Below are 27984 nucleotides of genomic sequence, written 5' to 3' on the forward strand. Positions count from 1 at the left end.
AGCTAAATATAAAAATAATTAATTAATTTGGGCGACAGGTACCACAATTCAGAACACGTGCATCACTGGTTTTCAATTTTATTCTTTCTTCTCTCGAATTAACACGGATGAAAATGGGAGTTGGCGACCCGTTTTTATGTCCTCATTCTCGGTTCTGTGGTAAGTTACATTAAATTATGGGTGTTAATAAATAGCAGAGAGATAATTCAGAATGTAATGCTATATAATGTAATACATATAAATATGTACAATATCGTCCTGACAGGTATTGCTACTCGATCTGGCTGAATGTGACCATGTACTACTACAAAGATGCAATCCTTCACTATCTCAATACGTTGCTGGAATTGAACAGACAACTTGTCGGTTAGTCACTATAATTCATGGTTATCAATATTTCGTGATTTTATCATGATCCGCTCGAAATAAATCGAAACAAGTAACAAAAATTGATCAATTGAAGGGATTCATAACGGTGAAATCACAAAGCAATCGTGATTTTAGCATAAAAATTACAACCCTTTATGTACATAGATGAATACTTAATCACGACGGAGGGACATAAAGAGGGTGGTCAAATTCTTCTCAACGTCTCAATTCCGACCAACATAACGCAAACGTTCATCTCGATAAGCTTATTTCTCACATTCCCCAATTCTCCATGGTACCTGTACAGCTACATTTATTCTCCTGATCATGGATGGTGGTGGCTCATTCCGGGTGCAATTCAGGTGTGCAAAATTTACTACTTAACAAAATTGCCGATTTTCATTTAAAATTTCTCCCTAAAATTGTAGGAGTACCTCATGGTCGGTCAGATCTTGTCAGTCTACCTTCTCATCGCATGGATTACTGTAGCACATGCAAACAGTGTCGAGTTCTGGCTACAAGAAGCTCAGTAAGTGCATTAAGCGTCTCAAAGTACCCCAATCTAAAATTTCTAATTCTCCTCCTAGCAAACTGAACGATTCTGACATGACGAAAAAAGAACTTCGCTATGCCCACAACGCGATAAAAGTGTACCGCCGCCTGCAAATCTTGACCACCCTTTTTAATGATGCCATGGCTCCAATGGCTGTCGCCGTGGTCAAAGTGATCAATTGGACAGCCCTTATCCCATGCGGATTTGTGCTAATTCGCTCGATGAATGGGAAAATTGTGGAGGAATTTCCTGGCATTCTGACATATCCTTTTGGTGTTATTGATTGCGTGACATGTTCGTACGGGCTGCTGCAAATGTCGGCCAGGATGTACGATATTTCTGCAAGTTTGCTAACTTCATGGAGTCAAACAAGGCATAAAGCACTGAGGAAGATTTTAGTCTCTTGTCCCGTACTTAAAGTTAAGATTGGACGGTTGTACTTTGTCACGACGTCAACAACGGTCACATATTTTAAATCCTGTTTGGACTACATTATTAATGCTATCGTTTCGTTCGAATGAAGAGCTTACGAGGTGAGGTAGATACAAATGTACTTATGTACCTAACATGAAAGGGCAATTTAATATTTCGCACGATTTGTGCCTGGTATCTGCAATTATTTATGGTTTTATTAATAATACATAGATTGCCGTGCTACATATGTGTGTTGTGTACGAGTTGTCTAAAAAACGCATGTTGAAGATAGTGAGGCTTTAATTATTTGAGACTAATACCATTGCGTAAGTGAACAAACTATTAGAATATTTATGTATGTACCACCTGAATGTCTGATTTGTGTACAATTACAACTATGTGCTACCTTTTGAATTAGCAAAGTTGTGCTACTGCTAAAATTGTCATAAGATTTATGCTAATTGCTCAATTTACAAAATTTCGACTAAATGTATCATTATAACATGTATAACTGAATTGCCACCCATGTCAAGGTACGACCAGGACCAACTATCTGTATTATGTACGAATATGCATGTAAAATGTTCATCACTTAAATTTAATTCATCGTCGGTATTTCATTATCGCAAATGCTACCCTTCCTCTATGTAAATATGCACTTTGCAATTTTATCAAATATTTGCACATATATATATGTCCTTTATCCTGGAGGTTACATAATAAATACAGCCCCACCCTCGTCCACCTGGTCAGTATAATTATTTTAGCTAATATTTCTTAAACATCGCCACTTTCTCCATAAAACCACTGGTCAGATCATGAATACAAAAATGTGTCCTCGTACAATTTTACAACATAGGTCGCCCTTTGGGGCTAAACTACCTTTTAGAGTCTTACAATTCTGCGGCTTCTTCCCCCTATCGATAAAAACCTACCGATTAAAAAATTCGTCAACGATTGAGATAGTAAAAAATCCCTGGTTCTTGTGCCCTTCAACAATTTGGATCATCACGTTACTCTTCACCACTATTTCACACGTCTTATTTGGATTTTTTCTTGATCCGGAGCGATACACAAGGCCATCCCGCAATCGAAACGGGTCAGGTCCTCGGACTTACATTATAATCAACATAATTTGGAATACGTCACTAATTCTCTGCCCAACCTTAACCAGAATCAATTTGTTATATTCATGGCGAGAAAAGTTTGTTTCATTCTGGGATTCTTATTCTGACCTAATTTCCAAATGTCAAGAAATTTTACAGGATTTCAATCTTTATGAAACCCGTCACTGTAAAGTGGTCCGATACAAATTCGTTTTCCACTTTCTAGCCCAAATGTGTATAACCTGCGCCGCGTCCTGGGCAGTCTCGACCTCAACTGCTGCTGATAATCAACGCTCAGTTCTTGATATTTTCCAAACTGTGTTGACACTATTTAGCGGAATTTGCATCGCATTTGCGTTACACGGTCATATCTACATTGTTACAACTTACGCTTTTAGCATGTCACGTTTAGTGGAGGAAATTCAAAATATACGCAGTTTTAGTAATGAGAATTGCTTAAAACTGGAACCTCTAATTGCACTATATTTCCATTTGGAAGAAAGTGTACACGGATTTTGTTCAATTAATGGCACGATATTAAACATATACGTAATGCACACGTTCGTTTACATTCTATTTTGCTCATATTTTATCCTTAATTTTTTCATACTGTTAAATTATCCTCTATTATTCTGCACGATTTCACAGCTAACAGTATTTACGTTGTATTTTTACTGGTTGGTAAATAGTGCCAGTGAGTTGCATGAACAAAGTAACACCTTTTGCAGATTGATGAAATCAGTATGGTTTAATTTTAATCATGGAGCTACCAGCCCTTTAAATAAGTCAACTATTCAAAAAATAAAACTACAGCGAGTAAGTTATGTGCAAAAAATTCCACCCATGCATACATATTCATGTCAAGAAAATATACAAATATACAAGCACATTATTTTTGTTTAGATGGGTCACGATGTTGCAGTGGGTCAATTTGTACCTCTCGACCCAATCAAAATCGGGAATACAGTTTTCGATTTAAATATTCGCCTCTTAACATCAGTACGTAAATAATGAGAGCGTTGGATTAACTTTAATAATAATGTGCACTTGATTTCTGCAGATAATTGCTGCCATTACAACGTATTTGATCATCATAGTTCAGTTGAATGCCGGTGACATCTCATAAACGTGATCTCAAATATGAAATTATTTATATGAATTAAATACGTATGTATTAATATTCTTAAAAACGGGCGAATTGCCGAGAATCTCTTAAAAAATATTTTTTACTCGTCTGTAAAATAGATACCATATGTATGAATTTACATACATAATTGATTGGGATAATGGATTAATTGATAGTTGTGCGCAAAAAATTAAATAATTATTTATGTACAATTTGCATATACCTATTGTGTAATACAGAACATTACTGTTCAGCCGATATTAATAGTCTCAATTCCTTGGAAAATTTTCTCAGACGTTATTTTGTTTTTGAAAATATTATGAAATAATCTGCCAGGAAACCTCTCAGATTTTTTTCAGACTATGAATATTAGCGGACATTATTAAAAACTGGAATGTGTAAAAACAAAAACAACGTTGATCTACAAATAGTATAGTAGTACAATAGTTATATATATGCGTGGTATGTACGTGCATATATGTATGTATAACTTTCATACATTCTGTACACATTTAGTGGGTCCCAAGATTTCGAATAAAATGTGCTAATTTTATTCAGGAATAGCAGCAGTAGCTTTACGAATCTCACTCAAAACTTCGAGTCGCTTAGTTCTCAGGTCACGCTGCCAATTTGCAATATCTCTTCGAAAAGCCTTGACCTCTTCCAACTTATTCGCCAACAGCTCCAACTCCTTTTCCGAACAGAAATACCTGGTTGCACACGCAACTGCCAGCAAAATATTAATTCCTGCTAGTACTCCAGTAATTCCTAATAATACTGGATTACTAAATGTAGCAAGTAGACCAACATTAGCAAACCCAGAAATACCACTGGAAGCACCACCAATTCCATTAATAACGACTTGTTTGCGACATTGAGCTAGTTTAATGTGACTCGTCCCGATGATGACTTCAAGGTCGCTAATTTCTGTCAGAATTTCTGTCAAGTCGTCGTTAATGGCACCGTGAATTCCGTCAAAATCTGCGTGAATGAAAGTGATCTCGCGTTGGGTCAAACCTTCCCTTCTCAGTTTGACAATAATTTCATTCAGGTGTTGGAACATGGGAGGAATTCTGTCGAGCATATTCTGAATTTCTTGCATTTTCTGAGGACACCGCCTACCCACATTTCTAGCGTTTTTAATAGCTTGCCAAATATTCCACAATGAATATGACGTAATGGCGACTTGGACCACACCGAATACAAGGGAGCAAGCCAACATTCCATTTCCCATTCCGCCCAACTTGTGGCGGATACCGTCCGTGATTTCCTTCGGGGCGACGGTGTTGCTTGTCAGTGCTATGCAGATAGCTTCTTGATTGTTTGATATCACGGACACGTGCTGAGTGCTCCTGACAACCTCGGTAGCATTGGAGATAGACATAACTTGACTCGAATCTTCGCAATGCTTCAGAATTGCGACGAATGGTAATGTTTTCAAGGCGACGATTCCAGTATTTGCAAGTGCTGTAAGGTTAGCGACGAGGGTAGGTGCGGCCTCTTTAAATTCTTGTGGAGCCTGGAGTCAAAATTGTTACAAATTTGAGTATACTTCCGTAATTCAATTACAGATGTGTAGATATTTCATTGAAGAATAATGAAATACCTGATCCAAAGCGGTCTGCAAGGTTTGCAGGATACTTTCCTCACTTATGAGTGAAGATGAAGATGGGTGCATGGTGGACATCATTTTGATTGAATTATTCTTATACCTTCAAAAAACTTAGGAAAATTTGTAACTAATTATGTAGTTCAACTTTGCACAAGTAAGATTTTTCTGATGAAGTAGAAAAATGTGTACAAAATCTCAGCTGGCAAATGTAAGTGTTGCGACTTGCGAAAAGTTTTACTAGGTTTTTTAAGTCATCTTGTAGAAGGTGATTCATTCATGTACCCAAGATTTGCATAGAAAGTAATCGTTTCATTAATTTATCTATTTCGGCGAAATCTTGTACTTAAAGTGTAGTGCGTGATCTCAATTTCGGCTTGCTGCAGACACATATTTATGTATATACATATACATACATGTCCACACATGCATTGCATTGCATTTTTAGGTGTGCATGTATGTATGTATGTAGATATGTACATACATAGTTAGAGAATGCATGGTGATCTTTTACAATTCATGATGGAGATTTGTTGAAGACGAGACTCGTCCTCACAGTACAGATACACTAGTAATTATGACGCATTGTATTACATGGTCCCAATGTTTTTCGTACTTAGGATGAAATCATCGCCAAGTTCAGTCATACCTCCTCACATACATACACACACTTATTCAACAATGAGTACTTATGCACGTTTCCCAATGAAGTCTTGAAAAATGGGTTTCGATAGGCTTCCATCTAAGAAATAAACTGACTAGATAATTGTACATATTCTCATGAACCCTAAACAATACTTCGAATCTAGGTAAAAAAAACCTTGTGCCGTAAAGTGGAATTGGCTGGAATAGATAAAATTAAAAATTAACATTTGCAGAACCACATCAAATCTAGCGATGCGGTACATACAGTCAAGAGCAAAACTTTACGACATATGGAAGAGACTTTTGGGACATGTTATTCAAATGGGGAATTAAAGGCCGTAAAGTTTTGCACCGCGTACCTTTCCGAATAATTTTTTTAACGCTGTGATATAATTTTTATTGAATAAAGCGTGCAAAAGTAGGGGGTGACGTGGTAAATTATTTTTGTCGCCGAATTTTTTTCAAGGAACTACAAGGAATTGAAAGAATTAATTTTGGAAGAGACTTTTGGGACAACACATTGTGCTTATGGCTGTCCCAAAAGTCTCTTCCAAAATTAATTCTTTCAATTCCTTGTAGTTCCTTGAAAAAAATTCGGCGACAAAAATAATTTACCACGTCACCCCCTACTTTTGCACGCTTTATTCAATAAAAATTATATCACAGCGTTAAAAAAATTATTCGGAAAGGTACGCGGTGCAAAACTTTACGGCCTTTAATTCCCCATTTGAATAACATGTCCCAAAAGTCTCTTCCATATGTCGTAAAGTTTTGCTCTTGACTGTACATAAATGCGTGGGTCTTTCAGCTTTACTACCTTTTTTATCAAACTACTAATATAGTTTTAGCTAGATGCATTACTAATATTTATTAGATTTTGATTTGAATTTCTAATTATTCTAACTGCTAATATACGAGGGGAGATAGGGAGGTTAATAGTACTTGATAGTAGATTTTAATGCCCTTTGAATATGTTATAGCACGTGATCAGGTTTGTGCTTATGATTTTACCCCATGAGTAATACATATGTATGCAAAAAATACAACACAGATATATACATATTCACGTCAAGAAAATATACATTTTCAAATCAAAGCAAATTATTTCGTTTCGATAGGCAAAGATTTTGCAATGACTCAATATGCCCTAGTACCTCTCAATCAAAAGACTTAAATATTCGAATTTTCGCATCAGTTCGTTTGTAAATGTTTAGTAAGGACGCAGGGTTAACTTTAACCGATAATGTGCACTTGATTTCCGCAGGTGATTGCAGCCATTACTTAATTGATCATCTTGGTTCCCAGTTAAATGCCGGTGACGTCACATATGTATCTGTAAACCTGATTCCAGTTATGCAATTATTTATACGAATTATGATATGTAAAAACTGGTGAACTAATCTCTCAAAAAAATGTATTTACTCTTATGCAAAGCTACATATAGTACATATGCATTCACGAATACATACAGCATGCAAAATTTAACCAAATGTATATTCACATAAATCAGAATTAGAGATAATTGATTGGGATAATGGATTAATTAATGTGGTAGTTGTGCATAAAAAAGAATATCCAATTATTTATGAACATGTACATTTTGTGTATCTAATACTATCGTTTTATTTAATGTGAATTATTGAAAACTTAATTTTGTCAAAACAGAAACAACGGTAATCTACATATGTACATGCATAGATATTTAATTTTCATACTTTTCGTTCATATTTAATGATTCCAAGATTTTGAAGTTTCGAATAAAATATGCCAATTTTACTCGGGAAGAACAGCAATAATTTTACTCAAACCATCAAGACCTCACCATGTGCATAAGCATGCATGTACACACACATATTTCACGCATATGTTTGTATATGAATTAATTGCATTATAGGTAGGTTTGCATATTTAAAAAAAAAACTCATTCAACTTATCAACTCATTAGAAGTATTTCGAGGTTAGTATTTTTGCATTAAGGTAATTTAAGCTTAAATTAAACAATAAATAATCCCTGAACATTCTGATCTATATTTTTCGTCTCAAGATCTAATCTTGAAAATCACTTCCGTGGGTTTATAACAACGTCAAATGGAGCAGCAAGCGCACTGAATCCAAGCACTGGAATTAGGCTCGGTTTTGGACGACCTTCCGGCAGAGAAAAGTCGAGGTTTCTTATAAGTGTGGTCAGCATAATGAATAATGCGTCGCGAGCTATTCCTTCGCCAATGCAAGACCGTCTGCCTGAGAGTGAAATAAAAGGAAAGTTCAATTTAACAAAAAATCCTCAGTTATCCTTAAAAAATACACAGTTGACCAGATTTCATTACTCACCCGTCCCAAATGGCAGCGTGTTTTCGTCAGCAAACTCTTTGTTAAAGGATCCATCTTTGATGAATCTCTCTGGCCGAAAGTTGTCTGGATCGCCCCAAACGTCTTCGTCCATATTAATCGTGTGTGCACACATCATTAAGGTTGTGCCCTGGAAGAATTCGTAGTAAATAGATATAAATAACCAACAACGCACCCACTGAACATGGGAAACATTTCCTTTATGACTAATCTTTGTTAATTAGATTTATGACCTTTTTGAAGTGGAACCCTTGATACCAAAAATCCTTTAGTACATTTCTCGGAAGTAACATCACAGTTCGGGCATATCTGAGTGTCTCTGCTATGACCGCTTGGGTGTACGGCATTCTGGAAGAATTTTATGAGTTATTTTGTCAAAATTGTGTCTGACTATTTAAATAAATATATCGAGAAAAAATTGACTTTATGCATATTACTTGGAAGTAACTTAATGTCTCTCCAAAACAATGGGAATCACCCTCCAAATATTTAAGAAGTTACCTAAGTGGAAAACAACCTCTTAATGCTCAAAATTTTCCCTCCGGTTAAATGGAAGGAGCCTCTAATTTTGCATATCGTAATTCTATGTAAATTCCTTAGCAGTGATGGGTCTTATTACATTTTGACTCAATAACCTTGGATGCTCCACTCCTGCCTCCAAATTTGGCAGTCTATTTTCATCTTCTGCTTTCTTACGATTAAAAATGGCTAACATTACTAGAAAATTAACTTTTGATAATGATCCATACTCTGGGTCTGATGACGACTTAGACCCAGTAACGCAAAATAGTAAACCTACAGTAGAGACTTCATTTAGCCTGAGTGAGGTACAGAGTCCGCTTCTAAATTTTTACCCACCCTACTAATTTCTTTAAGATGAAAGTAGCAACTTTTAAAAGGTATAGGTCACCCTCTGGGGTCACTGGTTGCACTTTGCTCACTTTTCACTTCATACTCATTCATGAGAAGTGATTAACAATTTTAGATTAAAAATTCGACATGGTGTCGAATTTCACGTTTTTAAGACAATTTCTGAAAATCGTAACCCTATGGTTCGTTCGATTTTACTGCAATGATTGGAAACGTCGACATGCACGTGTACCAGTTTTTTTAAGAACTGGTACTGTAAATTTGCAAAGATGTACTTAGGGAAATTAAAAACAATTTTTGTATCTTGTCCTGAAGCCAAAACTGTAACACTTTATATCGAGAGGAAGCGTATGTGGAGGACCTTTAAGTCCACAAAAGCTTTGATTGCCATGTAGTTTTTAAAAATATATGTTTTTATGGACGCGTTAACTTTAATTTTAAATAAATGATACGCTTTTTATATAAAATTCCAAAATTATAAGTTGCAGATACGTCTATTATTTTAAGAGGTAGTTTGCCACCAAAATCCTAATTCAAAAATAACATTAGGAGGTAGGGTTCAATGGAGGGTACTTCTAAAATATTGGGAGGGTACTTCCCATTTTTTGGAGAGGCTTCAAATGCATGCCATATTACTTATCTCTATCCTCCAAGCATGGGACACCTTGCAACCCAACAACTCTGATAATTTCTTGGACCAATTTTTCCTGCACGGTTGGATGTGAAGCCAGCAGCAAAATTCCAAACGCAAGACTGCCAGATGTAGTGTCCGACCCGGCTTGGATCAAATCCATTATGATGATAATAAATTGGTCGTCTGATATCATTGGAATTGTTAATTATAATAATTGTAGTGGATGTTTTATTTGTAATATATGTAGATATTCATGCCTGTGAAAAATCTTTCTTCTCCATCTCTCTTTTTCTCCTCTTCGTCAATTTGTGCAAGAAATTCGTCAATAAAACAGTTCTGACTCGTTTTATAATTTCCAGACGCTCTCGCTTCGTACAACATTTCCTATAATTTACGTCATATGAATTATTAAATAAGTTTATTCTTTTGTCTGTTTGGCATAAATTATGCTGCATACTAACAATGCGATGACGCCAGTGGTCTCGCTCCGATTTTAATGATAATTATGTAGCCTTAGGTAAATAAATGAACACATGTTTCGGGATTTTTCATAATGCTCAGTTTAAACAAAGTTATGACAGTAGTACTGGCCGAAAATTCGCATTTTTCCCGTGAAATTTTTCTTTTTTTGTTTTTAAGGGAGAAAATGCGAATTTTCGGCCAGTACTACTGTCATAACTTTGTTTAAACTGAGCATTATGAAAAATCCCGAAACATGTGTTCAATTATTTACCTAAGGCTACATAATTATCATTAAAATCGGAGCGAGACCACTGGCGTCATCGCATTGTAAGTAAATACTTAATTTGCCGTACCCGAGCAATATCTTGCATTTCTGTGGATAACTGCTGAGCTTGTGTAAACCCGCACAGTTGTGGACAAATATTTTTGAGGAAAGGCCAATAATTGTAAAGGCCCGAAATCATGGAGAAAGATTGTGAAAATTTTCTCCCAACTACAAGAAATCGATTGACGACAGAATTCTTATCATTCCGATCACATCGTTTGCCTTTGAACGTAATACAAATTGTTGTTCGTTTAGTTTTTAATTTTAATTTTGTACTTTAAAGACTCAAAATTAGTGACCCAGTGCTTACCTGTGACCATCCACAGCACTATATTCAATGTGCTTACAGCAAAAAAGTCTCCCACGATGCGAATCGTTCCGTCTTTGGAAGATTTCGACATTTGAATAAGTTCATCCTGAATTAGATTCGCTTCTGAACTCATGACATTCCCCATCACGGACCGTTTCGAAAATCCAAAATTTTTCAGCGTTTTAAGCGTGAACCGACGCATTTCCTTCCATGGGTGACCAACTCCGATCAGTATTCCTATCGTGGTGGTGATCAAAGGTAGAGTTTCATGAATCTCCAAGATTTTCATATACTTATGAAAAAATTAAAACTAAAAATTAAAATATAAAGTAACCCAGATTTTTGTTCATATTCCTGGCTTTTATTTCCTCTGCGAATTCTCTACTAAAGGTTTCTTCCCGGTTTATGAGGTCTTTCATTGTTTGGACATCATTAAGGAACACTGTAATACGTACACGTACGTATTTATGTTATTTATGTTTTCAGATAAATTTTGCTAATATAAATATGTACATACTTACCTGCATTTATGAACCCCAACTGAATTCGTGTAAGGCCATGTTTTCCATACCGCTTGCATATCTTGTATAACCCGATATACGGAATAGGATCGGCTATAGCGACTTGGAAGAGATTTCCAAAAAATGGAAATCTTGAAGGACCTTGCGTATTTAATTAAGTTTGATCAATATTTAAGGAAATTGTATATTGTTTAAAGTTTAAACTTTAAGGGCCTGGGGGAAGTTGCTTAGAAATCACGTCAACTTTGACGATAAAATTCAGCAATGCACAAGAGGGCAGATTTTTTAAATTATGTTTAATGCGTTAATCATATCTTTAGATTTTACTTGAGTTTTTTTTGACGATCTGCCCTCTTGTGCAGTGGAGATATTTGGTCGTAAAGTGAGGACAAATTGGCTTAGAATTGCCAAATTAATGGCAGGAATTGCATTTTGAGTATCCATGGAACAAAAGAAACAACTTTTTTCAAAAACTTGAGGGACTTGAGGGAAACTTTTTCAAAAGCAGTGACAAAACCAAAGCTTTTGAACGTGAGTGTCCCATAGAAACGGTGTCAATTAATTGTGGTCGTAACCTAACAGAGCGATAATAATCTTGGGGCCCTGGCAACTATTGTTGCTAACATAAAATCAAGTAAATCTTCCCCCGGGCCCTTAAACTATGAGACTTATTGATGAAAATTACGTATGTTAAAGTAAATATTTAATAATTTCGTGAGACTGTACCTGGGGGTTGATTTTTGGAATCCAAATAATCCCAAATAATCCATGTGATGACAGCAATCACTGCAATAAATATCCCTTCATTTACTAAAGGCTCAAACATTTTCCGTCGAACCAGATTCTGAATGATTAGAATAGAGCTTAGAGCTTAGGACAGAATGAAGAATGACTAAACACACGCGATGTTATGCTAATTTGAGCCAAATTTATGAAGGTACTCCAACTGTTTTTTGAGGCGAACAATGAGCAATAACATTTCATTTATTATCGTATCGGAATTTACAAAGCCAATTGACAAGCAAAATTTAACTATGGAAGGATCTTTGATCTGTTTGAGGAAAACCAAGCTTGCAAATTAATTTCTCAATAAAACAAAACTTAGGTGAGTGATGAGTCAATTAGTCGCGGCTGGATACGAACGCGTAGGTAACAGGTCATGTTATGTCATAAATATTTAAGTAAAAATTTGTGTGTGATCATAAATAGATATATATGTACATAATTAAAACGTGCGTTTATTTTTAGTATTTCGATGACTTAAAACTGAAATTAATTTCAATGTTAATAATAATTTTTCGAACCCCACCATTTTTTAGGGTGATGTTTTTTATTAACTTCGTACATATGTAGGCGGATATTTAATAGATTGTAGATGTTCCGGCGTCTTTTTTTCACGACCTTTACCCCACGTTTAATTTTGGTTTTGCTAAGAAAAACGCCACGTGCATGAAAAGACAAATAAAATTGATGACTCAGGGCTTCACATTTCACACTGAATAACAACATATTTACGAATCATAATAAGTCAGTATTTTTTCTCGAAGTCCAATCGTAAAAAGTGGAATGCAAAAAAAAACAACTCGTGTTGAATCTGCAGGTTTATTATGCAATGCAATCTGCATAACTCTCAATATTGACTACAACGCAATGATTATTTTAATTATTACTACCGTGTTGGCTGGAACTGATTCAACGAGAGTACGAATGTTAAGTTTTTGCCACTTATATAACATTTGACTACTATAGCAATTCTTCGTGATTAGATTGCATTAAATGCATGAATGATGTTATGCAATACAAAAATGCAGTGCAGGCACCAGACGAGGAAAATGGGTGCAAATTATTTTAGTAATTAATTATCAACTACCAACACTGTCATGAACCCAATAATGTATGTAATACGTACATCGGTAGTACAAATGTATCTATGACTTAAATGTTAGAACGGTCAAAACATTAATCCTAAATTATAATTAACAATGCCAAATTTTTCAAGTGCTATACATTTTAAAAAAATCTATATTTTATTATTCAGCATTAAAACTACAAGCTTAAGTACATTAATCAATACGTGTCTTTTAAATTGTGGTTCGGATTTGAGTAATTAGTTGTAGAATACAGGCCACGTGCATAGTTTCATATTTACTTTCATTACGCAAGTGCGTTCGACCCGAGTAATTAATGCTAAGACTAATATAATATTGGAATTATGTTGAATAATATCTGAACTCAAACGGATTAATTCCAAGTTTAGATATGCAATCACTCCGGCAGTGATTTTATCAAACTACTTATTTACGTAATCAAAAATTACCCAGTCAAAATCCGAATGCTATGCTAGTAGTTATAATTTTCTATTTGTGGTGGTTGTACAGGTCTTGGCTACAAGAAGATATATTTTTCCTAAAAACCTGGTATCCGTAAAGCGATCTTACCTAATGTGAAGTGTTGAACTGGTTATGTACAGTCAAGAGCAAAACTTTACGACATATGGAAGAGACTTTTGGGACATGTTATTCAAATGGGGAATTAAAGGCCGTAAAGTTTTGCACCGCGTACCTTTCCGAATAATTTTTTTAACGCTGTGATATAATTTTTATTGAATAAAGCGTGCAAAAGTAGGGGGTGACGTGGTAAATTATTTTTGTCGCCGAATTTTTTTCAAGGAACTACAAGGAATTGAAAGAATTAATTTTGGAAGAGACTTTTGGGACAGCCATAAGCACAATGTGTTGTCCCAAAAGTCTCTTCCAAAATTAATTCTTTCAATTCCTTGTAGTTCCTTGAAAAAAATTCGGCGACAAAAATAATTTACCACGTCACCCCCTACTTTTGCACGCTTTATTCAATAAAAATTATATCACAGCGTTAAAAAAATTATTCGGAAAGGTACGCGGTGCAAAACTTTACGGCCTTTAATTCCCCATTTGAATAACATGTCCCAAAAGTCTCTTCCATATGTCGTAAAGTTTTGCTCTTGACTGTACATATCACATATACTAATCTTCTTCAAAAGGTCAATGAAATACGACACCGTTTATTTTAGACTTAGAAGATATGTAAATTGTTTTGGTGAATTAAAGCTACCCAATTAAAGGAAATCCCACTTTCCCAAAAGTTTGCTACAAGTTCCAAAGTTAACTTTCATTAATTTCTCCGGAAAAGAAACAAGAGTGAAATTTTACATGCTTAAATATGGACTAGGAAAAGTTTCTAAGCACATGATGTTCACTCCAATTAAATTCAGGTTGTATATGATTAGTAAATTCACAAGTTGAGATTACTTACATACATACTACATGTGTACAGTGCATAATAATATATACACATACTGAAAATTAAAATAACTTTGTCAACATTCGACAAGTACTTACACGTTGTAAAATCAAAATCATGTAAAGTGAACAAAGAATTAAATTTAGAGAATAAAACATGAACATATATGCTCATTCGTATACGAAACAAGATATGCAATCAATTATTTAATTTATTCAAAAATTAATACATACGTCGTGTTTCGATATTTGCTTAGATATAGCTCCAATTCTACTTTCCTAGCTAAATTTTGATATAACCTGACACGGGTTAACTCTCACTGCTCGGATTTTGGAGATTTCGCCAGTGTCCTTCTGTCAAATCATAGCGTTACTACCTATTATCGACTATGTATTTTGTCTTGCTTCCGTACAAAATAATGTATGCATGTCGTGCCCCGGATATGATATGTGCATACACGTAGGTAATTATATGTATTTTTCATAAACTAAGTTTTCACCCTATTTTCCAGTATTTATTTTCTGACTCCTACATACACGCATAAACATGTGTGGGAGTATTTGTTTTGAAAATGCCTAATAAAGACACACAAACATAGTTTACACAAATTTGAATAAAAATATATGTGTTGCTATTCAAACATAACTAATTAGCAAAATTTCATTAATGGATTCCTTAATGTTCTAAAATATCCACATTAGATGAATGTTACTTTCTCTGCAGTTACATACATAGATACATAGATATGTAAGCTCCCAGATCGATGCGCAATTTGACAAAGAGGTTACAAACAAAAGCGCAGGCAATTTATTCAAGGAAGTCCGGAGTTATCTTTGTTTTAAGCTTCTTGTGATGTCTTTGAAAACACTGCGAAATAACAAGCTTTAATATTGTTGTGTACCCAAGTAATCAAATTGGAGTTGATGAAATTGTCGCCGTGAGGGGACTTTTGTCAACAAGAAACTTTGTTTCAACATTTACACAATTTTCTAGACTCTAGTGCTGTAGCCTATTTTGTAACTCATATTTTTGAACTTATTGAAGCAACAATAAACAGTACCTCCCGGTGCAGTTATTTTTGTTATGAAATTTTTCAGGAAATTTGAAATGCATGTGTACTGACGTTTGTCACAAACATTTATGCAAGTAAATATGTAAGTACCTAAAATAGAAATTGGTCCCAAAGAGTTTATTTAGCAGCAATGCTGCTAAATATGAAAACGTTGCTACGAAAGTTTTAGTGAAAAAATATATTTGATGATTGGATATTTATAATTTATACATACTAGGAAAGATAGAGTAATAAATAAATTTTGTATGTCAGGCAGGGGTCCAAAATACTATTTAAGACTAGACACTCGCAGCCCTTTTGAAATGTTGGAAAATAAACAAGTTAAGGCCTGACACGTCGTTAATATTCATTAAAGTGTTAGCCATGAAAGATTAGTTTTCTCAGACAATTGATGAAGTAGAAGTTTTGACATCGTAAGACCAAACTGAGGAAATCAAAATTAATTTTAAAGTTCCGAAATGTGGTTTATTTTACTGTGCACTTTACTCCTCGATCCTACTTATTTTGAGATTTTTAGTGTGTCTGTGCGTAAAAATAGTATGAAACGAATGTACATATGTACATGCATACCTATAAGTATGTAATAAAACAGACATTAAGGAATGTGCTAATTTTAGGATGCGAAGAGTTGCTGGAAGCAGATAACACAATTTATGAAGTTATTTATTTAATTTTTATCCATGACATGGGCTTTTTTGCAGGGACGTTCAAGCAAATATTATTCGGGAACTATGTACACACGTGTCAGACTTATACCACAAATGTCGACTTGGAATTTCTAGATCTGAACAAGTGGTTGGTGCAGCGGTGGAAGAATCTGCGAGAGTGATTAATGCCTCCTCTTTCACTTTTCACGAGCTAAACAAACTAACAAACCGCAGTGTTTTCACATCACTTTCCCCTACAATTCCTCATTCTATCACGATGCTAAATTTAGACCATACACCGTTTGATGATATAAAGCTTCAAGAAGGGATTTTGTTAATTACATATTAAATTATGTACATAGTTGGCATCTACGTCATTCAAGTCTTAAATGCCGACAATATTTTTATTTCATGTGTTCGCACATTGTTCGATTCACATACATAGATATGTGCATATATACATACACATATATATGTTCTCAACCAAGACGAGCCCCTAAAACCAAGAAACTTGACAGAGACTATTTGCCATCTAAAATTGCATTTACAGTAATTTGAAACTTTGATAATTGCAAGAATTATTAGGCATCGTTCGCAGGAGTTAAAAGTCTCAACTTGAGACATTCTTACATTACGTATATTTAGTCGGATGGCGACAGAAGTTCCTCAGTATTATTTCCCTTGTGCAGTCGCCGATAAAACGGGACAAAGAGTAATGTTTCGCAAACGGAAACAATTATCTCCGTGAGACATGCTTCCCTCTAAAGAGTACATTCACAAGGCAAAGTTGTGGATGTGCTGGGTTACAAATATTTGTAGAGCAGAAAGTACATAAGTCTGGGGTTCGTGATGGAGCGAATGCTTGGTAATCCTTTAGTGGCAGACGTGTTAATGTGACAAATCACCAGTAACACGTTGACCATACTAATTTGGGTCAGAGGCGGTGTGAATTATCGATGTAGACAAAATAATTGCTCTCCGGTGACAGTTGACAATAAATTTGGACAAAATCGAACCAATCGAAAAGGATCGAGCTGGTTAAAGTATTTAATTTTAACAAATCTTTATTGGAAATGTTCTTTACTCTACGTGTTAAGTCTTCTATTTTGTGCATTCAACTAAAGATTCCTAACGCAAATGAATGATCAAAATGAGACAGCAGAAAACCAGACAGAATTCTCTTTATGTGGCAATGTGTAAAATATCAGTAAATACATTTGAAAGGTCATTGAGAATCTGATCCTGAGTAAATGTGCAAACCAAAATGAACATTTTAAAACAACGGGGTACACGCGTTTTCAAAATCCAAATATTTCTGAAAGTGCATACCTATTGAGAAAGCATCAGGCAAATTAGTACCCTCTTCAAACGACATAGATTTCTGTTAGATGCTGCGTGAAAGCTGAACACTGGGAATCTGAACAGCTCGCTGATTTTCTAAGGACCAATTAAGATATATATTTAGACAGACAATGGTTCTCCTTCGTTCCGTAACTTGAAACTAATAAGGCTTTGGCTTCATCCGGTAATCTGAACGATGCTGGGTTTTCATGAAGAATTAATAGAGCGAAGAATTCCATGCTTCATTCTCCTGTATCAAACTCCATTCAAAGAATAACCAGCCATTGCGATTGATAACAATATAACAACATCCTAAGCAATTATATTTCTTATTTACGGACATTCGACTTTAATTGTAGTTTCCAGACGTGGGAAAGTGACCTGGAGCAATCAATTGCATAAGTGGTAATTTCGTTGTAAATTGTTTGATATTGACATTGATTTTGCTGGGTAAGAAATGAACTTGGAATATGTACATAATCTGCCAAGACGTGTTTCTAATCACAAGATTGTTACGAACTTTTAAGATTATTAAGTCGTTTACCCTATTAAAAATTGAATATTCACTAATTTACTTAACCTTCTTCACAATGAAATTTTGGTACGTATATTTGTGCGAAACTCAGAAACTGATTTCTCTCTTTTACCAATATTCCTTGGAAATATCTATCTAACTCTGATAAGTTTACGTATTTATGTGCTTACTTATATTGAGTTACACAGTTGACAGTTCCACATGAATGAATTGTGGATTAAAATTATGTTAACCCACAAAGTCAACGCCCACTGGGAATTTCATTCATTATTAAAGACAATATTCAATCGATGAATGGAGGTGATTGCTTAATTCTTTAATGAATTTTTAATTAAATTGCACATGTGTTAGCCAAATACGAACCCAAATTTACTTAATACATATATACATACATATATATATATACAAGTATACTTCCATAGACCTATGATTTTTTTATTTAACAGAAAAATAATTTTGACATTTGAAAGTTTACCAAAATCTTAAATAATAATTAAAAGAATTTCCATAGGAAACACATCCGAAATTGACACAATATGACTCGATAGCATTTTAACCCGTTCATCTAATACATACAAATAATTAACAAATTTCCAAGCATGACTAGTGTGATCAAACCATTAGAAAATATTTGTAAATACAGTTACACGAACATGCATATGCATATTAATACGTATACCCAACGCCCACTGGAAAACTGTTGATAAGTATTAACATCGACATGTTCAAAATTGGTAGAAGTTCAACTAATAATATTAAGAGCCGTGATACCTTTCTTGCATAAAACACTAAAATATTCATACTTTAGCCACCATAATTATCTTTATATCCAACGGAAGCGTTATTAATTTGACTTCTGAGTTGTTTTATTTGCAACAATGACGTGGCATACATAATACTGAACAGAATTCCGTAAACATAACATAATTCGCAGGAAATGTTCCAGGCACAAGTACTCCAAATTTTTAAAATGCACATCAAAGTTGGTCAGTTTTTGAAATGCATTCCGTTTGAGTATTATGATACGTCTGGAAAATTATTAAAGAGTGAGTCAGCAGAGCAACTGCAATTTTTCAAGTTCCAATCCATAATCTCAGCGCTTTACGCTGTGACAATGTTTGTAAACGTCTTCGTGGGACCACTGACGTTAACCGGAAGATTTCAAGGTCTAACGTTTTCCCTTATTTATGCAATCGCCGCAGTGTCAGGGTGGAACTACCGAATGGACATAATTCCAGCTCAAGTTATCAACTTCTTCCTCCAGTTTGAAGAAAAAGTGATAAAAGGTGCAGTATTTTTTCTCATTTCTTAATTAACCGTGGGTACAGTTCATACTTTAGATAGCCAATTAAATATAATTTTAGCATTAAACTTTTTAATTGTATGTTACAGAATTACCGTCGCAAGGGATTTCCTTTCTAACCAAAGCATTGAAAATTGTCGTCGTTCTTTGTGAATTCTCCGTCGTAACGGTCCCAATCCTTGAATTTATTTTGTTATCATTTGCACCATGCATACCACCCTTCATGTTATCAATGATGTCGAACTGTACAACCCTTCAGACGAATGCATCATGGCAGATTCAAGGAATGCAATTGGTTATCCATCTGTTTGAAGCGTGGGTAGGGTTACTTACCCTCGAGGGCCCTCGCTTCAGGTTGTACCTGGATCATATACATCGGTATTGTGTGTGTGACTTGCATTCTGAGTTATATTCGGGTATTAGATAGGTAAGTATTTGGATCAATAACGTACTTGTCCAACAGAGAAAATCGATGATATATAAATATACATATGTATGCACACTTAATTACAAATATCAACTATGTATTTTATAACTATTAAATTATTTTAGTGAGATTACGAAAATTGGGAACAGCGCCGATATCCGGAAATGCGTCCACTTCTTCCATTCTATCAAAATCTTGGAGAAATCATGCAACGCGATGAGCCTGCTTTTCCTCGGCCTCGTTTTGGGCATTCCGGGCATCGAAATCGTGACACTGTTCGTTGCAGTAAATTTGCATAACGAGATCATTATTATTCATTATGCCTGGATTTCTTGTGTTCCCTTTACTCGCTTTTGATGCTGTATTGGTGAATATTTTGTCCTTCGGCGTGGCTGGCTTGGTCCACACTAGGTCTGAAAATTTAATTGAACGCATTTCCGAGAAAGTGATGTGGTTGGAGAAGAGATCGCTGTTGAAGAGAGAGCTGAGGGCCTTGCAGCCCTTGAAGATTCATTTTGGGTCGAATTTCGTGGATCGGGGGACTCCATTAGTAATGCAGAGCTTCTGTTTAAATAGAACTATGACCCTGACGCTTATCCGAAGTCGACATGTGCGAAAGTAGTAACTTAACGGTAGCATTATAATTATGTATGCAAATATATAACTCTGAGGACAATTTCAACATTAAAATACTCAATATTACAAATATATATGAACTTTGATATTGAAAGTTTAACAAGAGTTTTGAGTGTTTTATTTATTCACGAAGGGTACTTGATACGACCCCAGCCCAATGCACTTAAACGCACATTTTATACGCATTCACAAAATTGATCAAGGACTCTAATGGAGGACTCCATTAGTAATGCAGAGCTTCTGCTTAAACAGAGCTATGACACTGACTCTTATCCGACGTCGGCATATACGAAAGTAGCTACTTATCTGTAGCATTAGACTTACATATGCAACTCTAAGGACACGTTACGTACTTACATAATACGCAGGATTATAAATTTTGACAGATTAGCAACAATTGACGTTTATTATAATGCACTCACGAAAGGTGCATGCATCCGAGTTTGATACCACCCCACATTCACTTCAACTCACGCTTAATACGCATTCACAAAGGTTGCCTAGATTGATTTGTGTATTATGATTTGCATTGCAATATACAGTCGCACATGCCCAACTCCCACTGGAAATTACTTTATAAGCAATAGAATCAAAATCCTATTCGAAATTGGTAGACCTCAGCTCGTAACTCATTTAGATTCGGACCGTGATAATTTTCTTAAATAAAACAATAAACTATTCATACTTTAGCCTAGATAATTATCTTGAAATCTAAAGGAAGCGTGGATAATGTGACTCTGGAGTTGTTTTCTTCCCAACATTGACGAGTCTACTTCGCAAAATTTCGTTGGCATACTAATAACACTCTGCAAAAAATGTTCCAAACACAATTCCTCCCATCGCTTAAAGTGTACATTAAAGCCTGCCAATTTTTTAAATGTATACCGTTTGAGTATGACACAAAGTCCTGGAAATTAATCAAAAGTAGATCATCAAAGCACTTGCAGATTTTCAAATTCCAGTGCATCATCTCCGTTCTTTACGCTGCGGCAATATTCATAAATGTCTGCGTGGGGCCATTGACGTTAACCGGAAGATTTCAAGGCCTAACGTTTTTCTTTACTTATGCGATCGCCTCATCGTCTGGTTGGAATTACGATGTTGACATATTGCCTGCACAAATTATCAATTCCTTCCTCCATTTTGAAGAAAAAGTGATGAAAGGTGCAGTACTTTTTTGTAATGCTATTTGAGACACTATTAAATGGTGTGTCTTAATTGACGGCGTACATAAATAAGCAATAATGTACCACAATTCTGCTCCACTTTAAAACTTCTTAATTGTTTTTTCCAGATTTGACTTCCCTGCTAACTAAAGTAATGAAAATTGTCGTCGCTCTTTGTGACCTGTCCGTAATCATCATCCCCATTCTCAAATTTATGCTGCTGGCATTGGCTCCATGCATGCCACCCTTCATTTTGTCAATGATGTCGACCTGTACAACCCTTCAGACGAATGCATCATTGCAGATTCAAGGCGTACAATTGGTTATCCATTTGTTTGAAGCGTGGGTGGGGTTGCTTGTCCTCGCTTCGGGCTGTGCATGGATCATATACATCGGTTTTGTTTGTGTAACTTGTATTTTGAGTTATATCCAAGTGCTGGAGAGGTAAGCCTACCTTTAAATGGAATATCTAAATTTGTCGTAAGTACATTGCACCTTTATGAACAAATCTCACGGAATATTGGTAGCAGAGGACAACGCCGACAAATTTGGCGGCGGCGGTGGAGGCAGCCCCAATTTTGAATGGTTTTTCGACGGCCCTTCAATATTTAGGAATAGAAAATCAGATTTTTCGGCGGAGGCTGTGCTTAAAATGCTACCGACGTGCGGCGGCGTTGACCTCTGATTGCTAGCTGATTTGACATTTACATTTGAGATAGATATAACATAATATGATATAACATGATAGATATGATATAGACATTTTACGGTGAAATTTCTTACCTTTAACACAATTACTATTATTGAGTTAAATATTTTAGAGAGATCACAAAAATTGGGAACGTACCTGACATCCGGAAGTGCATCCACCTCTTTCAGTCTATTAAGATCCTGGAAAAATCATGCAACGCGATGAACCGACTTTTCCTCGTCATGGTTTTGGGCACTCCAGGCATCGAAATTGTGGCACTGTTCGTTACAATAAATTTGCATAATGACATCGTTATGCCTGGATTTCTTGTATTTCCTTTAGCTGCATTGGATGCTACAACGGTCAACATTTTGGGCTTTAGCGTGGCTGCGCTAGTTCATACCAAGTCTGAAAAGTTGATGAAATCTCTTTCCGAGAGAGTAATGTGGTTGGGGAATAGGTCGCTGGTGAAGAGAGAAATGAGAGCCTTGCAGCCCTTGAAGATTCAATTCGGGTCGAATTTCGTGGATCGGAGTACTCCATTGGTAATGCAGAGCTTCTGCTTAAACAGAACTATGACCCTGACGCTTATCCGAAGTCGACACATGCGGAAGCAATCACCTTCTTTCTAGCATTCTAAGTACTTATGTATGCAAATCTGCAAATTTCAAACTTATATAAATAAAAATACTTAATATTATAAATCTTGACATTTTATAGTTTATAAACAATATTAAGTTTATTGTAATGTCCTCACGAACATCCGAAATTGATACGACCCTACTGCATTGAAAATTCCCGTTTTATACGCATTCACGAAATTACATACAAGTATGGTACAAGTAATAGGTACAAGTTTGATAACTTCATTTATGTACCATGATTTGTATTGGAAGATTTAGTCGCACACGCCAAACGCCAAGTGGGAATGATTTGATAAGCATGTAACATCAACAATGTTGATTTAATTTCATATTCGAAATTGGTGGACCTTAACTCATAACTTATTTAGATTCGGAGTAATGATACGTTCATTCCATGACACAATAAAATATTCATACTTTAGCCACGATAATTATCTTTTAATCCCAAGGAAGCATTATTAATGTGACTTATGAGTTATTTTCCTTGTGGCAATGACGTATCATATTATTATATTAAGCAAAATTCCGTAAAATATTCCCAAGAAATGTTCCGAATACAATTCCTCCCATTGTTCAAAATGCACATTAAAGTCTACCAGTTTTTTAAATGCTTACCATTTGTGTATGACATAAAGTCCCAGAAATTAATAAAAAGTAGGTCATCGAAAGACTTATATATGTTCAAGTTCCAGTGCGTAATCTCAGCGCTTTACGCTGCGGCAATATTCATAAATGTCTTCGTGGGGCCACTGACGTTAATCGGGAGGTTTCAAGGATTAACGTTTTCCCTTATTTATACAATCGCCGCAGTGTCAGGGTGGAATTACCGACTGGACATAATTCCAGCTCAAATTATCAATTCCTTCCTCCATTTTGAAGAAAAAGTGATCAAAGGTGCAGTATTTTTTATCTCCCTACATTTCATTTGAAATTATTGCAATTCTTAAGTTAAGAATCTTAACTGACTGTGAATCTGGGTGTACAAACTACAGTACAAAGTTCACACTTTAGACAGCCGATTAAACATAAGTTTATTGTAAAACTTCTTAATTGTCTGTTGCAGATTTACCATCTCGAGGGATTTCTTTGCTGGCCAAAGCATTCAAAATTGTCGTCATTCTTTCTGAATTCTCCATCATCTGCGTCCCAATGCTGGAATTTATTTTATTAGCATTTGCACCATGCATGCCACCCTTCATTTTATCAATGACATCGACATGTGCAATCCTTCAGACGAATGCTTCATGGCAAATTCAAGGCGTACAATTGGTTATCCATGTGTTTGAAACTTGGGTGGGATTCAATACACTCGTATCGGGTGCTACATGGGTCATATACATAGGTTTTGTGTTTGTGACTTGCATTCTGAGTTATATTCAGGTATTGGCGAGGTAAGTATATATTTGTATCCCGTAAGTACTCGTATAGAGAAAATACAAATAGATTATAAACATGTACACATTAGAAATATCTTAGAGTTAAGCATTTTCACTTTAATGCAATAACTATCATTGACTTATTTTAGTGAGATTAGAAAAATTGGGAACAGCTCCGATATCCAGAAATGCATCAATTTCTTCCACTCTATACAAATCTTGGAAAAATCATGCAACGCGATGAACCGACTTTTCCTCGTCCTCGTTTTAGGCATTCCGGGCATCGAAATCGTGGCAACATTCGTCACAGTAAATTTGCACAGTGACATCGCCATGCCTGGATTTCTTGTGTTCCCTTTAATCGCCTTGGATGCTACAGTGGCCAACATTTTGGCCTTTAGCGTGGCTGCCCTGGTCCGTACCAAGTCCGAAAAGTTGATGGAATCTCTGTCCGAGAGAGTAATGGTGTTGGGGAAGAGTCCCCTGCTGAAGAGAGAGATGTGCGCCTTGAGTCCATTAAAGATTCAATTTGGGTCAAATTTCGTAGATCGGAGGACCCCTCTGGTAATGCAAAGCTTCTGCTTAAATAAGACCATGACCTTGACCCTTATTCGAAGTCGATATATGAGGAAGTAGAGGTTCTTACAAGATTAATACTACAAATTTTATTAAATGGTGAATGGTTAACCTGATTTTTTACTTATTTTATGAAGTTGAGTGATCACATTATTTTTGAATGCATAAGTACCTATGTAAAATCAGAATTTTATGTCTTAAAATTCATACTTTGCATAACTTCAAATTCAAACTTTACGCACGTCTCATCAGTTGATGCCACAAGCTTGGAAAAAATTACAGAGGTTTAAATGTTTTCACTTATTTATTAACAAAGTCCGTTTATATACGTACATATTTCAGTGACAGCCACAATTTTCCGCCACCATGTCGACATACTGTTTCAGCACGACGTTATCATTGTCGTCATAGTAGAGGAGTGAGATTGGGAGGAGAGTCGTGGGGACGCAGCACGGCCTTGCCAGCCCGGGATGGAGATTTAGCTCGTTAATTATGCTTTGCACCGTGGCGTGGTTCGTGGGCGAGGCGTCCGACCCGAGGGGGAAGACACAAGGTCCAGCACAATAGTGGGCGTTGTACCCTTTCGGCGAAATTATCCATGACGACCACCCAATAGACTCGAATGACACGAACAAATCGTGCCGCCCGCATTCGGTTAGATTGCTCGAGGAAAGAAGATGTGCTGTTCCGTTGGAGGTGGAATCAGTGTCATTTCGTGACCGTCTGGATCGAAATCGACTCACGGAGTTGGGATGGCGGATTGAGTCCTGGAAAAGGAGAGAGTGGTGGAAGCGCGGATTTTCTAAACCTGACAAATAGTGGAATAATTTTAATGCTAATAATAGGTAAGCAAGAAGTCACAAAGTCATTAGAGATAATCACGCCAATTTTGCACAATCACACTTTTGAATTTTTTTGAAATTATTGTGCAAAATTTAAAAAAATCCCAATATCCTAAAATGAATATGCTCATTTCGTGCAAATATTTGTAAACTACATATGTTAATCTACTTCGCCTTCAAACTTTTAAATGACTCAGAAATCCTTTACTGAAATATGTACGTTCTTATCTACATTATTCTCAACTTATGAACCTACATAGTTGTGCAGAATTGACATATTTATGTAAATATAGTTTCTAAACTTTGTGCGAATTCCATTTTTCATGCAGTTAACATATTTATGTAGATACATTCTTCTGTATAGGTACTTACTCGAGAGTGGTGTCGTTGTCTCATACGTGGTATCCATGCCTTGTTCATTCTCCTTATCGTCCAGATTGTTTGAGTTGAGTCCGTTGGAAATTTTTGGCTTCGGGACTCGTTTCCGTGCCGTCTGTTGGGTTGGTGGGGGGTCGAGGGTGGCCATGTGCGTGTCATGGTTGAAGAGGACAAGGAGGGGTTGCTTGCTCTCCACGGTTTCTCCCCTTCGAGCAAATCGGATCGGGACACGGTCACCCTGAACACTTTCAGCGGACACGAGCAGGCCGTAGTTCTCGGAGTGCGAAGATAACCATTCCACCACGGGCTGGATAATATATTGATGGCAAATTAATACCAGAATTACAGGTTGACTTAATACTTGTATAAATATGTATGTTCCGATATTCACGTTAACTTTACAAGGTAAACTCGCCAGCCTTTATAATCTCATTTTTGCTTAGTATTTTTCCTTTGAATTAGAAATAAACTTAACAGACTTATTCCTATGTTTCTTAGACAAGGTTACCAAGTTTATGTTCTAAATTTTAGAGCGTTTATGTGGATTGCGTCTATCATTACTTTAATAAAATTCGGTTCCACGTACTTTTTTTGCAACACAAAACAACAACAATATCTAAATCCTACAATGAATTAAGAGGCTGGCTGCCATTCTCGCACATTTAGAAAATCTTATCTAATCTCTAAAGTTTCACATTCCTCTTAAAATTTAAGTATCTACGTTAACTCACCTTTTTCACATTAAACACTTGCCACCCAGACCCCAACGCAGGGACATATTGAACCGCCAACAATTTGTGCAAGTCTGGGATGTGCAGCTTGCTCAGATCCGTGACCTGGTAGAGGGACAGGACATAAAATGGGTTCAAATAGAGCGAGGGGTGAAGTTGGGCACGGGGTGTGTCCATCCGGAAAAGATGCAGCTCGGCCTCCAAAACGCTTTCCGTCGCCTCCAACGCGGTCGAGGACATGTTGAAGAAAAAGTAGTCGTTTAGTGAGGCGTCCTTCTCTAAAAATGACCGCACTACATGAGCCCCATATGGATTCTTGGCGCGGGTAACCCCACTCGAGTCTGTTATTGTGTTGTACAGCTCGATCATGAATTCTGGAGGTGGTCCGTGAGATTCAGATCGAACTTGGGATTCTGTTAGGCCAAATATCTACACGAAAAAATAAAAAAATAAGCCACATTTCCAAATGCAAATTTTTAAAGTTTACAATAATTAAGGATCTGTGCAAATTCTTTCGAGTATTTTTCCATGCAATTTGTTACCTGCATTAGATTTTGCACAGCAGCCGCCTTCACTTTTGCATTACGTTGAGTCGGCGTTTCCAGGATAACTTTTTCTTCGTCAATTGCATTTTCTGCCCTCAGAATTTCCCTCATTTCCTCTTCTGCATGAGCAATTTCATCCTCGAGCTCTTCCTCTTCAGCACGTGCACTTTCCTCGTCATCCAACGGACTCACCAGCACTTCCGGTATCGTATCATTATCACTTTTCTCTATGAAATTGTTTAATTTGCTACTATTCCTTTCATTGCTTTCTTCCCCATAACTTTCCGTATTATTTTGAGATGTACTAGTAAAATCTGCGGAAGAAGGCTTTCCCAAGAAAATTGGTATTAAAAGCAAGGCGAAAATGCAGTACAGTTTTGGAGATAACATTTCTCACTAAAATATACGGAATTTCAACAATCTCAGAGAACAGACAGGACACAATTGGACCGAAATGCTTCTTTGCTCGTGGATTAAAAACCGTTTCGTTGATCAACCAGGA

At 36.1% G+C, this 27984-nt stretch overlaps 5 protein-coding genes across 6 annotated transcripts; 2 read left to right on the forward strand and 3 right to left on the reverse strand.

Moving 5' to 3' along the window:
- Positions 1-273: 273 nt before the first annotated feature.
- On the forward strand, positions 274-2095 carry LOC118433867. Its single transcript, XM_035846271.1, has 4 exons — positions 274-366; positions 535-731; positions 798-898; positions 957-2095. The coding sequence occupies exons 1-4, from the start codon at positions 297-299 to the stop codon at positions 1441-1443; spliced, it is 855 nt and encodes a 284-aa protein (XP_035702164.1). The 5' UTR covers positions 274-296; the 3' UTR covers positions 1444-2095.
- Positions 2096-3632: 1537 nt separating this feature from the next.
- LOC118439537 lies at positions 3633-5396 on the reverse strand. The gene is made up of 2 exons (XM_035860932.1): positions 5175-5396; positions 3633-5087 (listed from the first exon to the last, which is right to left on the reverse strand). Exons 1-2 carry the CDS (start codon positions 5256-5258, stop codon positions 4119-4121), a joined length of 1053 nt encoding a protein of 350 aa, XP_035716825.1. The 5' UTR covers positions 5259-5396; the 3' UTR covers positions 3633-4118.
- Positions 5397-7416: 2020 nt separating this feature from the next.
- Positions 7417-12660, reverse strand: LOC110841912 (farnesoate epoxidase-like). The gene is made up of 10 exons (XM_022087612.2): positions 12020-12660; positions 11294-11434; positions 11107-11214; positions 10773-11009; positions 10491-10684; positions 9933-10059; positions 9678-9858; positions 8405-8519; positions 8154-8301; positions 7417-8063 (listed from the first exon to the last, which is right to left on the reverse strand). The coding sequence occupies exons 1-10, from the start codon at positions 12117-12119 to the stop codon at positions 7882-7884; spliced, it is 1533 nt and encodes a 510-aa protein (XP_021943304.2). The 5' UTR covers positions 12120-12660; the 3' UTR covers positions 7417-7881.
- A 5981-nt stretch (positions 12661-18641) lies between these two features.
- On the forward strand, positions 18642-20564 carry LOC118433849. Of its 2 annotated transcripts, XR_004833614.1 has the most exons (3): positions 18642-19453; positions 19560-19897; positions 20023-20564. XR_004833614.1 is itself a non-coding variant. In XM_035846206.1 (2 exons), the coding sequence occupies exons 1-2, from the start codon at positions 19105-19107 to the stop codon at positions 19895-19897; spliced, it is 687 nt and encodes a 228-aa protein (XP_035702099.1). In that variant the 5' UTR covers positions 18642-19104; the 3' UTR covers positions 19898-20564. The 2 variants fall into 2 exon arrangements, 1 of the variants encoding a protein (XP_035702099.1); XM_035846206.1 differs by having other exon boundaries at positions 19560-20564.
- A 4707-nt stretch (positions 20565-25271) lies between these two features.
- On the reverse strand, positions 25272-27945 carry LOC110863288 (bone morphogenetic protein 8B). The gene is made up of 4 exons (XM_022112555.2): positions 27480-27945; positions 26938-27366; positions 26201-26513; positions 25272-25794 (listed from the first exon to the last, which is right to left on the reverse strand). Exons 1-4 carry the CDS (start codon positions 27870-27872, stop codon positions 25325-25327), a joined length of 1605 nt encoding a protein of 534 aa, XP_021968247.1. The 5' UTR covers positions 27873-27945; the 3' UTR covers positions 25272-25324.
- Between the last annotated feature and the right edge of the window lie 39 nt (positions 27946-27984).

This window comes from Folsomia candida, unplaced genomic scaffold (genome assembly GCF_002217175.1).
Source record: "Folsomia candida strain VU population unplaced genomic scaffold, ASM221717v1 Fcan01_Sc001, whole genome shotgun sequence".
NCBI classification, from domain to species: domain Eukaryota; kingdom Metazoa; phylum Arthropoda; class Collembola; order Entomobryomorpha; family Isotomidae; genus Folsomia; species Folsomia candida.

Bases quoted from the DNA above. Each gene is read 5' to 3' on its own strand.
- LOC110863288 (XM_022112555.2), bottom strand. From the start codon at position 27,872: ATGTTATCTCCAAAACTGTACTGCATTTTCGCCTTGCTTTTAATACCA. The intron at 27,367-27,479 runs GTAACAAATTGC...TTTTTCGTGTAG, and splicing joins CTGTGCAAAATCTAATGCAG to ATATTTGGCCTAACAGAATC. The intron at 26,514-26,937 runs GTGAGTTAACGT...TATATTATCCAG, and splicing joins AAGTGTTTAATGTGAAAAAG to CCCGTGGTGGAATGGTTATC.
- LOC110841912 (XM_022087612.2), bottom strand. From the start codon at position 12,119: ATGTTTGAGCCTTTAGTAAATGAAGGGATATTTATTGCAGTGATTGCT. The intron at 9,859-9,932 runs GCATGAATATCT...CAATGATATCAG, and splicing joins AGAAGAAAGATTTTTCACAG to ACGACCAATTTATTATCATC. The intron at 8,520-9,677 runs GTAATATGGCAT...AAATTCTTCCAG, and splicing joins TGCTTGGAGGATAGAGATAA to AATGCCGTACACCCAAGCGG.
- LOC118439537 (XM_035860932.1), bottom strand. From the start codon at position 5,258: ATGATGTCCACCATGCACCCATCTTCATCTTCACTCATAAGTGAGGAA. The intron at 5,088-5,174 runs GTATTTCATTAT...TTTTGACTCCAG, and splicing joins TGCAGACCGCTTTGGATCAG to GCTCCACAAGAATTTAAAGA.
- LOC118433867 (XM_035846271.1), top strand. From the start codon at position 297: ATGTACTACTACAAAGATGCAATCCTTCACTATCTCAATACGTTGCTG. The intron at 367-534 runs GTTAGTCACTAT...TTATGTACATAG, and splicing joins ATTGAACAGACAACTTGTCG to ATGAATACTTAATCACGACG. The intron at 899-956 runs GTAAGTGCATTA...TTCTCCTCCTAG, and splicing joins TTCTGGCTACAAGAAGCTCA to CAAACTGAACGATTCTGACA.
- LOC118433849 (XM_035846206.1), top strand. From the start codon at position 19,105: ATGTTCCAGGCACAAGTACTCCAAATTTTTAAAATGCACATCAAAGTT. The intron at 19,454-19,559 runs GTGCAGTATTTT...TGTATGTTACAG, and splicing joins TGAAGAAAAAGTGATAAAAG to AATTACCGTCGCAAGGGATT.